The sequence below is a fragment of the Hippoglossus hippoglossus genome, chromosome 24 (genome assembly GCF_009819705.1).
Source record: "Hippoglossus hippoglossus isolate fHipHip1 chromosome 24, fHipHip1.pri, whole genome shotgun sequence".
Taxonomy (NCBI): Eukaryota; Metazoa; Chordata; class Actinopteri; order Pleuronectiformes; family Pleuronectidae; genus Hippoglossus; species Hippoglossus hippoglossus.
Window position 1 is genome coordinate 6505327 of NC_047174.1, and position 13456 is coordinate 6518782.

Genomic DNA, 13456 nt, shown 5'->3' on the forward strand with positions numbered 1-13456 from the left:
AGGTGTCGTCATCTGCATTGAATGTAATGAACACTAGTTGACTTCAAGAGATCAGTATTCACTACATTCAAACACTGTAAGTCCAATTGGATATTCCATGTGTATCTAATTATTAATTCAAGGTTTTAGTATCGCTTTGTGGGCCAACCCAGAGGAACGTTCTTCACTGCACTGTTAAAATAGGAATGACCACAGGCGTAGCAAGGACTCTATAGGGACAAGCTGTGGTGTTTTTAGTGTGTTGGCTGGTGGCTACTAAGCAGCCAGATGGCATTATATGGATCTATAGGAGGCTGTTTGCAAGACACCAGAGGAAGACATTAGATAGTGGAAAAGGACACATGAAAGGCAGGAGAATAACAGGGGGGAAGGCGCTGGGAAAGCAGGAGATAAGAAGGGAGAGAGCCCAGGAGAGCACAAGTCAAATGAAACGATACGAGAAAAATGAAGAGCTGAAAGGATGCAGCGATGAGAGCAAGAAAGCAATGAGGAAGGACGTGACAGAGAGAGAGAGAGAGAGAGTGGGGGGGTGGGGCCAGGCACAGTCACATAGAAAAACCTCCGAATCATCACGATCTCCATTACAAATGCTTTGGTTTTGTCAGCTTAGCAGAAGCAAACACATGTTCACTGTGGGACGATCCATTAATCACATTAAAACCACTATTTCAATTCATACTTCTATTCATACATGATTCTGCCACCCTTGCATTAGTAGGGAGACCTATTTATACTCCAAACAAGCACATTGATCTCTGGTCGGAGGTGCTCTGCTACCTGGTATACATATGAACTACCTTGCGCCTGAACATGGTGTTCATTATGGACAGTCGATGAGAGGTGCAGAATTCTAATTACCCACATAAATAACAAGACTAAGCGTCTGCAGCCGTACGAGCGAGTCCAGCGAATGCCAAGATGCTGACGTCGGCAGGTAAAATGTTGACCATGCACTTAATATAAAGAACAGCTGGGGTTTGGTGTAAATGTTATTAGCTTTGCTGCTATTTGTTCATAAACTTCATGAACAGCAGATAAAATTTTAGTTGATGCCCAAAGTCGTTAGAAAAAAATCAGCCGAATGTCTGCAGCAAATTCCACATAAAGCTGTGTGGCCAGCGTGACTAAAAATAAATACCATTCTCGATGAGCTCAGGCCATTACTCCAGGTTTTTATACCATCATCCCCCCTGTAAGAATTGAAATCCCCCAACTATGCAGTCCACTCCAACCCAGACTCTCCATTATGACTCAACACACACAGCCGTTTGATTCTTTCTTTCCACACCTAAGTTGCACAGAGGTAACCCCATCGTCCAATGGAGCGGTGCCATGTGACCTGCACTCATTGGACAGTACTTAATGTCAATGGAGCGGTATCCACGCAAAGAATGGGACCAGAATCTACTAATTGAACATCGTGCTGTATCGACAAAGACTTGAAACTAGCGATTGAGGCCATCGTTTACACACTTGACGAGAAGTAGGGTCACTTTCTCATAAACATTCATAGAAATTTACTTAATTTGATCACTTCTCGAAACCTGACACAATCCCCAAGTATTTTTCAGGCTGCGCCCAACCACACCCCCCGTGAAGAGTGGACCTGCCTTCTCCAACCTGGCTCAAGGAGAGGGAACTCCTTTCACAAGATTTTCACACACACACACACACACATTCACAGAATTTCTCACATAGACTCATCTGTCATTTTAGGATCTACAGTCCATCCAGAGGAAACAAATGGTGTGATTTAACAGTGCTGCAGTAAATCCTGCCTTCATTAACGTTTTAATCACTTTTATATTGAATTTGTTTTAGAGAAGGATTAATTCAACTGGATGATTGTTTTGGAGAATGTAGTGTTTGGGGCTGTTGAGCTGTATTTAATTTTACAGTTAAGTTTTTCTGCTAATGATATAAATGGGGTGAAGAAAATATTAGAAACAAAAACGTTATTAAATCCTGAAAACAGGACACTTATATTTGACTGTTTAAGATTGAGAGAGTCTTAGAGACGGGGTGAGGAGTTCAGACATCCGAGGGGGAGCTCGGAGTAGAACCGCTGCTCCTTAAAGGAGGCAGTTGTCGCTCTTCTAATGTGGATGCCTCCTGGGCGCCTTCAATTGGAGGTTTACCAGGAACGCCCAATCGGGAGCAGACCCATGGGTAGATGCAGAACTCGCTGAAGGGACTACATATCCCATCTGGCCTGGGAACGGCTCGGGATCCCCCAGGAAGAGCTGGGAAGTGTGGCAGGGGAGGGGGATGTGTGGAATATCCTACTTAGCTGGCTGCCTAAGTGCTCCGATCTCCAAACAGTGGAAGACAATGGATGGATGTTTAAATTAAAAAGGAGGCACGCGCTTCATGATTCAGAGGTTTGTTCAAACAGATTTTCACTGGTTCTTATTATCATGTTTTTCACATTTAAAAGCTTAATTGAATACTGATGCTGAAGTGGATTCAAGAGATATAGATATTCTCACTATTCAGGAAATGATGAGATAAAACTGAGTGAAAATCCCGGGATAACAAACAGGGGACAAAACATATTTCCAACCATCTCTGTTGCTATCAGAGGCCACAAGTGGAAACTGACTGAGGGTCAGAGGAGTAGGTTGTTTACTGAAAGGCATTTGTTGGCAATGAAACCTTTGAGCAGTGACCTGCTGCTGCTACATTTGCTGCCAAAGTGCTTTAACAGAAATTGCAGAATAGTCCTGCTTAGCCAGGGAATTCACACTTCTTTCCTGCTGCAGCAGCACAAAAGACAGATTTGGCCGACGCTATTTTTTAGCTGGGACAGTCCAGACAGAAAAAAATAAAGAAAGAAAAGAACGAGGGTTATAAGATTATTAAGCAACCAATCACAGCTGTAGCAGACAGGACTGTGGCTATGACTTTGTTGAGTACACAGTGTGTGCGTGAGGGTGTGTGCACCTACCTGACCAGTGCCCAGTGGTGGCCCCGGAGCGGTCGGTGCACGTGTTACTGACGGGAAGGAAGACCGTCTCCCAGCCGCCGGGGGCGTAGCGCCAGTTGTGGGACTCGAGGATGAGCGTGCGCTGGGTGCCATAAGCGATCATGAAGCAGTAGACGACGTGGTGGAGCTGGCAGCCATAACCACAGCCCTTATTGATGTTGCACACCAGCTTTCTCGCCTTACTGCAGTCTGGGGGGTTCTAGGAGGAGGAGGAGGAGAGCAAACCGTGTTTCAACATTTTTTCTTATTGCTTGACCTTCGTCTCAAATCTCTCAAAGCCCTGCTCCCTGACTTGTAATAACACACGGCTGATATTGTTTTCTTTGTTCCCTTCGCCTGTCTGTCTCATTCTCCACTTCACTCTAATTTTATGTAGCCTGGTTCAATCCTGTTCTCCGTTTCTCTCTTTACCTGCAAGTTTCTCTCTCTCTCGCTAACTCTCTCTCCCTGGGATGCACTTGCAAGTTCTTCTCTTAGATTTTATATTAACAAGCGTTATTTTGCCATTGTCATCCAGACACTATAAAAAATTTACTGTAGCTCTTTTCAAGTCTAACTCCCGGACAGCATTGTGTTGCTGTGCCCAGCTGTTTTACGAATGTACATATATCTATAGCCACTTTTTAAAGATTGAACAGTCTATAATAATATTTCTTGTTGCTCTTGCACTCTCTCATTACTTTTCACTGCCGCTGTTCATTCCTGTCTTTTTCTTACACTCATTCTCATTATTTTTCCTTTTTCCCCTCACTTTCTCTCCACCACCTACTTTCTACCATTTCATCCCATAAATTAGTTTCGATATCATACAAAGTCTGAGGGGATGAATACCAAATGAGAGACGCTGGAGGAAGAACAAGGCTTTCTCTTTTTTTGGCATAAAACAAACAAAAAAAAAAGAAAAGAAGTGGGAACCAGCAGAGTGACACACGCTGCGTTGTCGATGAGTTGCCGGGCGGATTGCGATTCGCTCTGCAGCCAGTCTGAGTGACTCCGCAACGCTCGTGCCAACCAGCTTCCTAAACAGCAATTACCAGATGATGGGAGTGTTTTCCTCATTAGGCTGCTGCAGCTGTGGATGGTTCACAGTAATCAGGCCGCCCGGCACCCACCGGTGAACGCTGCCTATCTCACACGAGCAGGAGAGGAAGAGGAAGGAAGAGAGGAGGAGGAAAGGCGAGGGAAGGCAAGGAGAGTGAGGAGGAAAAGAGAGGAGAGGATAAAGACCCAGAGAGGAAATGAAAAAAGAGGCTGTGGAGCGGGGCGATGAAAGGAAACATGAGGAGAAAAAGAAAGAAGAGAGGCGACTAGATGAGGGGAGAGGAAAGAAGAACAAAAGGAATGAGGGAAGGAGATGAGAGGAGAGGAAAAATAAATGAGAGAGGAGGGGAGATGAGGAGAGGAGAAGGATAGAAGAGAGGAGAAGAGAAGAGTTGACAGGAGAAAAAAGGAAAGGAGAGAGGAGAAGAAAGAAAAAGGAAAGGACAGAGGAGAGGAGAGGAAAAAGAAGGGAAGGAGGAGACGTGCAGAAAAGTGATTACCACCACTGCTGTAGAAGAACATGAACAGAGAACAGCATCGAGGTGACAGAACAAGCCGCACACAGCCTCACTACTGGCCCCATAGGTGTAAAAACCAACTTACTATACTAATAATCTACAGTGGCACTCTGACAAAAGGGGCCCGCGTATAAAGCTTGTTTTCTGTCAAAAGAGTTTGGCTCCTGAACCACCGTGTCGGCATGAGATCGATGCACGGTGCGAGCCGCGTGGCGTGGGGAGCCTGCTTCTGGGTCCCGGGGTTGATAATGATGAGGCTGGAATGACTCAGAAGAGCCCAGAGAGCCTCGGTTCAAGGGTAATGACGGCAGACGCACGCACAAAGGCAGCCGCCTGAGTACCGCTCTGCACTGTGGGTTAAGTGCCGGTTTAAACGCTGTGCTTTTTTTTTTTGAGTGCGACACATATAGGCAGCTGCAGGGAAATTCAGCTGAGAGAGAAAGAGCACAGTGATATTGTTTACGTGGGGGAACAACTGGAAATGAAGAATAGTATGTCAAGCTTGGGTAATTATCCACTGTGATGCCCGCACTGTTGAAGACTCCACAACGTTTTGTGCAGGTAAATTCCTGCTTTGCTACTCTCCATTGCAGATTTACAGTAAATCCAGCAGCTCATTATAAGTTTTTTGCCTTCTGAGTGAAAACAGTTATACAGTGCAGGCTATCAAGCTCCACTTTCTGCTCCAGAGCTGCTGCTGGCAATTTTTCTCTATAGCGGCCATTTAATCTTTTGCATCCAGTAATTGCCTCTACTTGCGGTAGATTTCATTGTTGCTGGCTCAGTCTGCCTTTCCTGCAACTTTAGAATTTGCATTCACAGAAAAACATGCATGCGCTACATGGAATGTGAAAGACAAACTGTCACTCCCTATGTATTTGATTGTGCTGTACCTTTCAAAGGATTATCAGCTAAACCGATGTTTGCTGCATGTCGTTAAGTTGTGTTTTCAACCCTGTCCGGTTTTTTGTTTTATAGTAGGATTACGCAAAAACTGCTTAACGGATTTCTATAAAACTTGTTGGAAGGATGGGACATCTGCCAAGAAAGAACCCATTAAAGGTTGGGGTAGATTCAGACAAAGGAGGATCCAGATCCACTTTCTTCAACATTTCAAGATGTTTATTAAGGCAATAATTCATTGATCTTGATGATGAAAAACTCATGAATATGTAGGGGACAGATATCCATGAGTATATTGGAGATCCAAACAAAAGTCTGGATCTAGTGGATTTAATGGTTTCAGCTAAGACGGTAACAAATAGGGCGATAAACCTTTAACTACCAATGTGGAGCTGAGATCCAGTGGATTCAGAAGGAAATCAAGAGTTCATATGCATCTTCAAAATGAACATGATAGATGCTGTGTGGAATATGGGGATTTGAATGGAACTTTAGGACGAGTGTTATCAACACTAACTTGCCGTTACCAACAGTAACCGCTGTGACCAAAATCAACCAGTACTGAACTGTAAAATCACTGACATAGCCCTTTTTAATTTGGTATGGGAAACTAATCATATATCAAGCATTAATGGAGACACATGAGCATTCATTTAGAGTCACATTTGAGGCCATCTAATGATCATAGACCAATAATGACACTGCTTTTAGCCTTTTTGTGCTCTCTGCCAGCTTCTGAATGAAAAACCTGGCTCGTGAGACACTAAAAGCTCCAGCATGTTCACCAGCCACCGTGTCTGTCTGCCCATTTGGTGCCTTGCAGGTAAAGCATCGACTGGGTTTTTTAAAGCTTTCTGAGTAGCCTGGAGACCAGACCAGATCAGCAAGCTCATGTTTATTCGCTCTCGCAGATGGTTCTGGCCCCCTGCCCGCTCAGACAGATTTCCATCCATCCCGAGACAAGCCGGGCCAATCAGTCAATTATTTAAAATGGGCTGGGTTTGATGGAATGACTGACAGGGGCACCGCTGAAGCATTTCTGCTAACAACCAAGAGGACTGTCGCTGATGTGGATTGGTCTATTGAAGCCACGACTGGGGGAAAAATGGCCAAAATCTGTTAGCAAAAACTCACAACCTGACATGTGCTACAACATCACAGCTCTTCACTGCACACTGTTGTGTTCACGTCCTGTTTCATTGCTCTGATTGCTTGTAGAACTATTCAGATGTATCCAGCGGCAGTTTGATCAGCAACCGTTGATAACACCCCTTGGAAAAATCGAAAATGAACTGAAGTGTTCCAGAATCATTTGCATATGCAGGCTGGTGTGTTGCTGCCAGGTGTCTGCTACGACCAAACACTATGAGAGTGAGCTCAATCTGTAAAGCTGTAGCTAGAAACAGAAACAAAGAGCTGAAAGACAGAATGAAGCTCTGTAAAGCCAAGGAAAAGTTGGTGATTCTTCTCTTTACGGTCAATTAACATAGGCTCTATTGTTAATATATAAAAATGTGAATTATTGCTATTTTAAAGTACAGATGTGTTGAGTGAAAGGGATCTTATAGGTAGCATGTCCAACAGAAATCCATCAGAAGACGCCAACCATGTTCACTGAGTGCTGTAAGTGGACAGATGGAGCAGACGCAGAGATGGAGTTAGTTAAACCGGGAGTGAAGGGAGAGGCTGGTGCGGGTGGCAGAGACAGCAGGATAGCAGGGAGGAGTCTGTCTGTGTGTGTACATATAGATGTGTGAGTGAGTGTGTGTGACTGAGATAGTGAGAGACACACACAGAGCATTTCTTTTGCGTACAAGCATGTGCATCAATCTTGTGGCTGAGCGCGCGCGCGTGTGTGTGTGTGTGTGTGTGTGTGTGTATGTGTGTGCTGCTTGCGTAGGTGTGGGTGAGTCCATGTGAGCCCGACTCTCTGTGTGTATGTGTGATGAATTAGTGATGGCAGCTGGTGGAGCGGTGTGATCCCTCAGCGGTGGTGACAGCAGCTGTTAGTGGTGCTGTCTCCGCCCAGCCAGACTGACTGGGTCCTCTTCATCAAACACACCGGCTCATTAAAGCTGCAGGGCCCGGTGCTGCGCCGCACTGCCCCACCCGAGAGCCCGGCAGCACCACAGCCGGGGGGGCTGCTGGGTGTGAGAGGAAGTGTTCGGGGTCTCAGGTTGTGTATGTGGAGCTGTAAACATAGGTGCGTCCATTTAAGCCTGAGTAAGCAGGTGCACGTGTATTACTTTTCCTGATCCGTCATTTTCCTGGTCTGCGTTTGTGTGTTTGCGAATGTGTTTGCCACTAAACTGCTGACAGGCAACAAGAATCCTGCTGATCAGATCCCACTGTTGGAACCGTCTGCTGTCGCAGCCCTCACCTGCTCCTCGTGGAAACTGATGCGGACAGTTATGGATGATGCAAATGAGACAAGCACGTGTGAGAGATGTCCTCTGTGACTCTGTGTGTGTGTGTGTGTGTGTGTGTGTGTGTGTGTGTGTGACAGAATATAGGGCCAGTTGGTGAAGCAGCAGGTGCGTCTGCAGTTACCTGTAGGTAGGTGATTCTGTTCTGGACCAGATCCGACAGGTCTTTAGCCTCCTTCACTCTCCACTCGCCCACTCCGTCCGCCTGGCTGAGGTAGTACAAGTCTGTCATGATGGACCTGCAGACACACATTTTCATACTTAAATTATTATGCAAGTTCACTTTTAAATAACCGGCTGAACATCAAAGGCAGAGTCATAGTTTCTGCGTCTGCCAGTCTGATGGGGTCCGCTGTGGTCCTAGTGACATAAATGTCCTCATCCACCCATGTGCCTGCACTGAATGTACTACATCAACTGTGCATGCTCCAGGTACAAGATATCCACCTCCAAGAAAGTTTGGTCAACCCTAAACAGTGCGTGATACAAACTTTGTTGGCCTTGTGCGACTGTCTTGTACAAAAATACTACATCCTCTCCAGATGATTAATAAGTGCAGACACAGGGCAGCACCTCGCCAATACTTTTTCCTCTGCCATCAGTGTGATGTGAAACGCATTCCTTGTGAAATTTACAGACATTATTGTCCCGAACACAAGCAGCAGCCGAGGGTCATATTCAAACAGCAAAATTATATTTCTGAGAGGTTGGGACTTAATAGCTTTTTTGCAAGGGAGCGTTTTCACAAACAAACAAACCTCCCCACTCTCACATCACTTCTCCTCTGCTCTCATTAACAATGACAACGTCTGGCATAACTGTTCAGCTGTAAGGCAACATGTGTACATTCTTAAAAAATGATGAATACCCTTGCGCTGTAAAGTGACGCTTTAACTTTGTTCACATAGCAGCCATTCAGAAGGATGCAAATGGGAAGGATGGAAATTCATGGTTATCATGCAAATACTGACTCAGAGAGAGTTCATCAACCATTGTATTTATCAACTGGAAGATCGGGGAGCGAAACTATCCACAGGTTTTCAGGCACACGTACAATTTATACACACACAGAAATACACAGAGACATTTAAAACACTGTGGTTGGGTTAATAGTGAGGAAGAGACAAATGTTTCTTTGACTATTGGTTCTGGAGGTAAAGATGTGTCAACCATATGAGATTTTATATACGTTTATCGTAGGTCTTCATACAGTAGATCGATGTTGGTATGTATGAACAGGTAAAAATGATATCCAGTGTGATCCAGATGTGAATCAAAGTGAACTCATAATCATCACAGGAGCTGAAAATAGTTTTTTTGACCTGAGGCAACACTATGCATCTTTTACTGAGCAACAGCGCCCCCATTGTGCTGCTGCAGGTCTGTTGTTTTAGATAAGTTTATACATGCTGGGTTAAGGTTGGGTTTTCCAGAGGTCCTTTTCAGATGGGCTCCAGAATCCCTGTGAGGACCTGTAATCTCTGGTTGTGCAAGAGCATCAGAACCACAGCAAAGTAATCAACAGGATTGCTACATGTCAATAACTGGATTAGGCAAAAAAAAACATTGCCACTAGCGGCTCTAAAAACAGCTTCTCAACTGAACCTCTAGGAATTCACTAAATCTTATAGTAGATCATATATCCTGTGACAGAAGATTTTATGGATATGCCCACGTCTACTTGGATATGCAGATTAATTATGTTGGCATGTTCTTGACCAAGTGATCATGCATATTTTATATATCTTGCGTTACAAATCTGCAGCTCTGCTCTGTGACACTATTTCTGTCCAGACAGGGAGCTTATCTTCAAATCAGGGCAGACGTCTCCTGCCCTACAGCACAACTTCAGCCTCTGTGGCTGCCTTCCACAGAGATTTTCCTCAACAAAAATTATTGGTACGTTTCAGAAAACCTCTAAATCATGTGATTTGTGTCCTCCTGCAGGTAGAGAGTGAAGGCAACCCCCTAGACTACAAATACGTGTGATAAGAACATCCACTTGACAGCACATACAGTGGGATGTGTGTTAAACATCGACAAGTCTCCACTTTCAGGATATTTACGGACAAAGTGTTGTTTTTTTGTAACGCCGACAGACGCCGACATCTTTCTGGTTGTTGAGCCATTTAAAAAAAATCCGCAATCTTCATGCCTCTGACAGCGAATCTGTTTACGTGACACACTCTGCCAAATACTGTGGCCATCCACTTAAAAACAAGCCCAAGAGCTCTGATATTTGCAGCTAAGGGCAGATGCAAAACACATCACACACTCACACATGCACTTATGCAAGCTTAATTTATTACTCACTCCTTTGACCCAAATCAGTCACATCCTGTGTGACTTCTTATGCATATATGAAGTAGTGCATGCAAAGATACACATACAAAGCAGACAGATATACCACATCCCGTTTCAGCAGGGCAGCATTGGCAAATAGCGTCTTCCTCGACAAGTAACGCGGTATTATTACTCAATGTCCCGGTCTGAAGCTGAAACCACAGTGTGTGATGGATGTCAAACTCTCCTCCAGTGGCACACGGGAGCCTTCACTGGCCCTCTGTGGGAAGGAGAAGCAAACCTGGCTGGCCGCAAAACTTAACAACAGTAGAGCCCTGAGGGGATTTGGCAGCAAGACAAGGGAACACCACACGTCTATGACGTACCGCATATGTATAAGAGGTGTTCTCTTGTGTGCATGTAAATAATGTGCGGTTTCCCCCAGTGCTTCTGATTGTCTCTAACTGATGTTGAGGCTGCAGCTGCTGGGCTTGGCAGCCGAGCGCAGGAGATCCAAGTATTGACGTTGCACCGATGGGAGAAGGTTTCGGGTTTAATTTACAGCACGAGTATCACCATGCGTACAGTGAGACAAAAGATGGGCAAAAGGGAAGAAAGACTAGATGTGTGTTTTGCCCGTTTAACGCCCTATGGTGTGCAGTTGAATGACCCAGCATAATGATGCATTTGGTAAACACCCATCAAGTTTGAAACTGAGCCTCTGACGTGGGTTTTGTGACTTGCACGACATATGACACAATACTTTCAGCCATATCGGATCGCCATTGTGTCCACCCTGTTAGATTACAGTTATAAGATATAAACTATAGTTTGACAGAAATCAATTTACAGTATGGTTAGTCTTCTTCTAGCGCGTACTGTTTCATACACCTTACAAATACCTCACTATAATTATATAAAGCCAAAATCTATGGGTTTTGGCATCAAGCACAGACATGACAGCTCCACCCAAAAGCGCAGCCAAATCATCCTGATTGCCCCCTGGTGGTTGGCTGCAGTATAGTTTAAAAGAAAACACATCTTCAATGTTAGCAGATAATAAATAATTATTATATTATAAGTACATTTTTCCCACAGATGGTTTCTGTTACTTTAGTGTAGGTCTAATTACACTGATATTTGGGCTTCATTTTTGTACAGTGGGAGGAAGTGGAGATGCGTCGTTCATCTTAATATAGAGGCGATGACATCAAGACTCACTGTGGTATAGTTTTCTTTACCTGTATGTTACTGGTAGAGTCGCTTATAGAGATACATTCCCGTAGCTGCAGCGGTGTTCATTTCCTGTTTGCAATAAGTGTTCAGTATTATTTTCATATCTGTATGAACTTTCACACACCCGGCCATAAATATGTTATGAAACCGACGGCTCCGTATAATGCACACTTTTTCTTTAATGTGCTACATTTTTATTTTACTTGGGAAATCTTCTAGACAAGGGCCTCACCTCCTCCCTGAGCAGAATTTAAATGAAGGAGCGGTGCATTTATTCGAGTCAAACATTTCATTGCTCTTTCCACCTCTGCCCCTATCTGTGCTGCCTCTCCCAGCCTTTGCCTGCAGCACATACAAAGAGATCTGGGGGGCTTAAAATGAAAGTGAAAGCATATAGAAGTCTGTGTGTGTGTGTGTGTGTACCTGGTGAGGAATCAGTCTTTGGAAAGCTGCTTAGGGCAGAAAAGACTAAGACAATGGGCTGTGTAAACCACTTCACCGGGATTACAATGAACCACTTGGCCAAATGACAACAGGCCTTTCTTCATTCAGCCCTGTGGAAGCCGGCCATCCAGATGACAGAGAGGGTGTGCACGTGACCTTTGCCCTTTGTTTCTCAGCAACCGGCACAAGTCCTGCTTTCAAGTCCTGCTTCTGGCCAATGTTCATGTTTCAACCTTTGACACCATCGGCAGGCTGTTAACTGTATCTTGTCAATGTTGCTTCAACACAAAGGAGGAAAGAGACAATATTTGCTTTACAAGGATCCGGAGCTTACGCAGAAGCACCAATAATATCCATAATTTTTCACTGACAGATTATTATTGAGTGTTTATAACAGGTACAGTTAAGAAGCTGTGATATGTTTGTTTTAGCTTGAAGGGTTTACTTCAAAGATTAATCAACACTTTATTTGGTTTATTTACTGGGCTGGGCTTTCTGTGGTTTTTTTGTTCTGTACAAATAGGTGAGGTTATGTGGTTGACTGTGCAACTTTACACTTTGGCTTTTGTATAGACTAAACAGTGCAGGATATCCCATTATTCATTCTCAATTTCACACCTCTGAAAAGTAAGTGTGGACAATGAGAATAAATGCTGACAGAAACACAGTCAGTTACTGGGAGATGATGTGTTATTCACTAAAGCACCGCCCCATTTATGACTTGTATTTTCTTCACCATCAACTTTTCCATGGATCTACTGGTTTCCCACTTATCCTTGTGGAACATTTTCACTTCTTTTTCCTTTTTTCAACATTTTCTGCCCACCTCTCCTGGTGTCCCATGTCCTGCAGGAGTGTGTCGGCGTACTTCTGCCTCTCTCCGGGCTCGACGGTGGTCAATTTCTTCACCTCGCTGCGGACAAAGTACCAGAACTCCTTCACGCCGTTCTCCACCCTTCTCCGCAGCTCCTCCTGAGTGGGGCCGGGGCCTGCGGGCAGAGGTAAGAGAGAACAGCTCACAACAAAACACAACATAACAAAGACGCACAGCTGGTGTGACATTTGAGGCACGAGTACGATCTAAAACAATGAATCAATGACGTTAACCTCACGGCACCTCCTTGGGAACACAGCTGGGAGGAAGAGGGGAGTAACAGAGGCCAACAGGTGTAAATAGGCTAAAGGCCCAAAGCAAGGTTGCATTTTTAACCAACCATGAAAATGTTTCTTTCCATACTTTGTCCTTAGGTGTTGCTTTGACCCCATTAAGGACGACTTGATCACGTTGTTTGTGTCTCATCTCTCTCTCTCTCTCTCTCTCTCATGTTTTACCCTCACAAGGTTCCAACAACAGGAAAGAACTCTATACCCCACCCCAGCAAAACAATGTTGAGTAACCCACATGGAAGCACAGCTGCCTGCTCTGGTTTCTGCTAAGAGAAATGAAAAAAAAAAAAAAAAATAGAGGGAGGGGAAACAGCCTCAAGCAGGAGAAGGAGGTGGTGGAGAAGGGGAAAAAAAAATCACTGTTTTTTTAACCTTCCTATCTCACACTCACTTCGCTCTTGGCTCCCTCCCTTGGTGGAAAAAGCTGGAGGGTATTTTTAGCATTTTCTTCC

The 13456-nt window shown here is 44.5% G+C and overlaps 1 protein-coding gene across 1 annotated transcript in view; it reads right to left on the reverse strand.

Moving 5' to 3' along the window:
* The window catches only part of fut8b (fucosyltransferase 8b (alpha (1,6) fucosyltransferase)), a 79799-nt gene that overhangs the window by 16602 nt on the left and 49741 nt on the right, over window positions 1–13456 (reverse strand). The window contains exons 4-6 of the mRNA XM_034579937.1: window positions 12664–12826; window positions 7999–8113; window positions 2948–3185 (exon numbers count right to left, since the gene is read on the reverse strand). Coding sequence (XP_034435828.1) covers window positions 2948–3185; window positions 7999–8113; window positions 12664–12826 — 516 coding nt within the window. The remainder of the gene's footprint in view (window positions 1–2947; window positions 3186–7998; window positions 8114–12663; window positions 12827–13456) is intronic.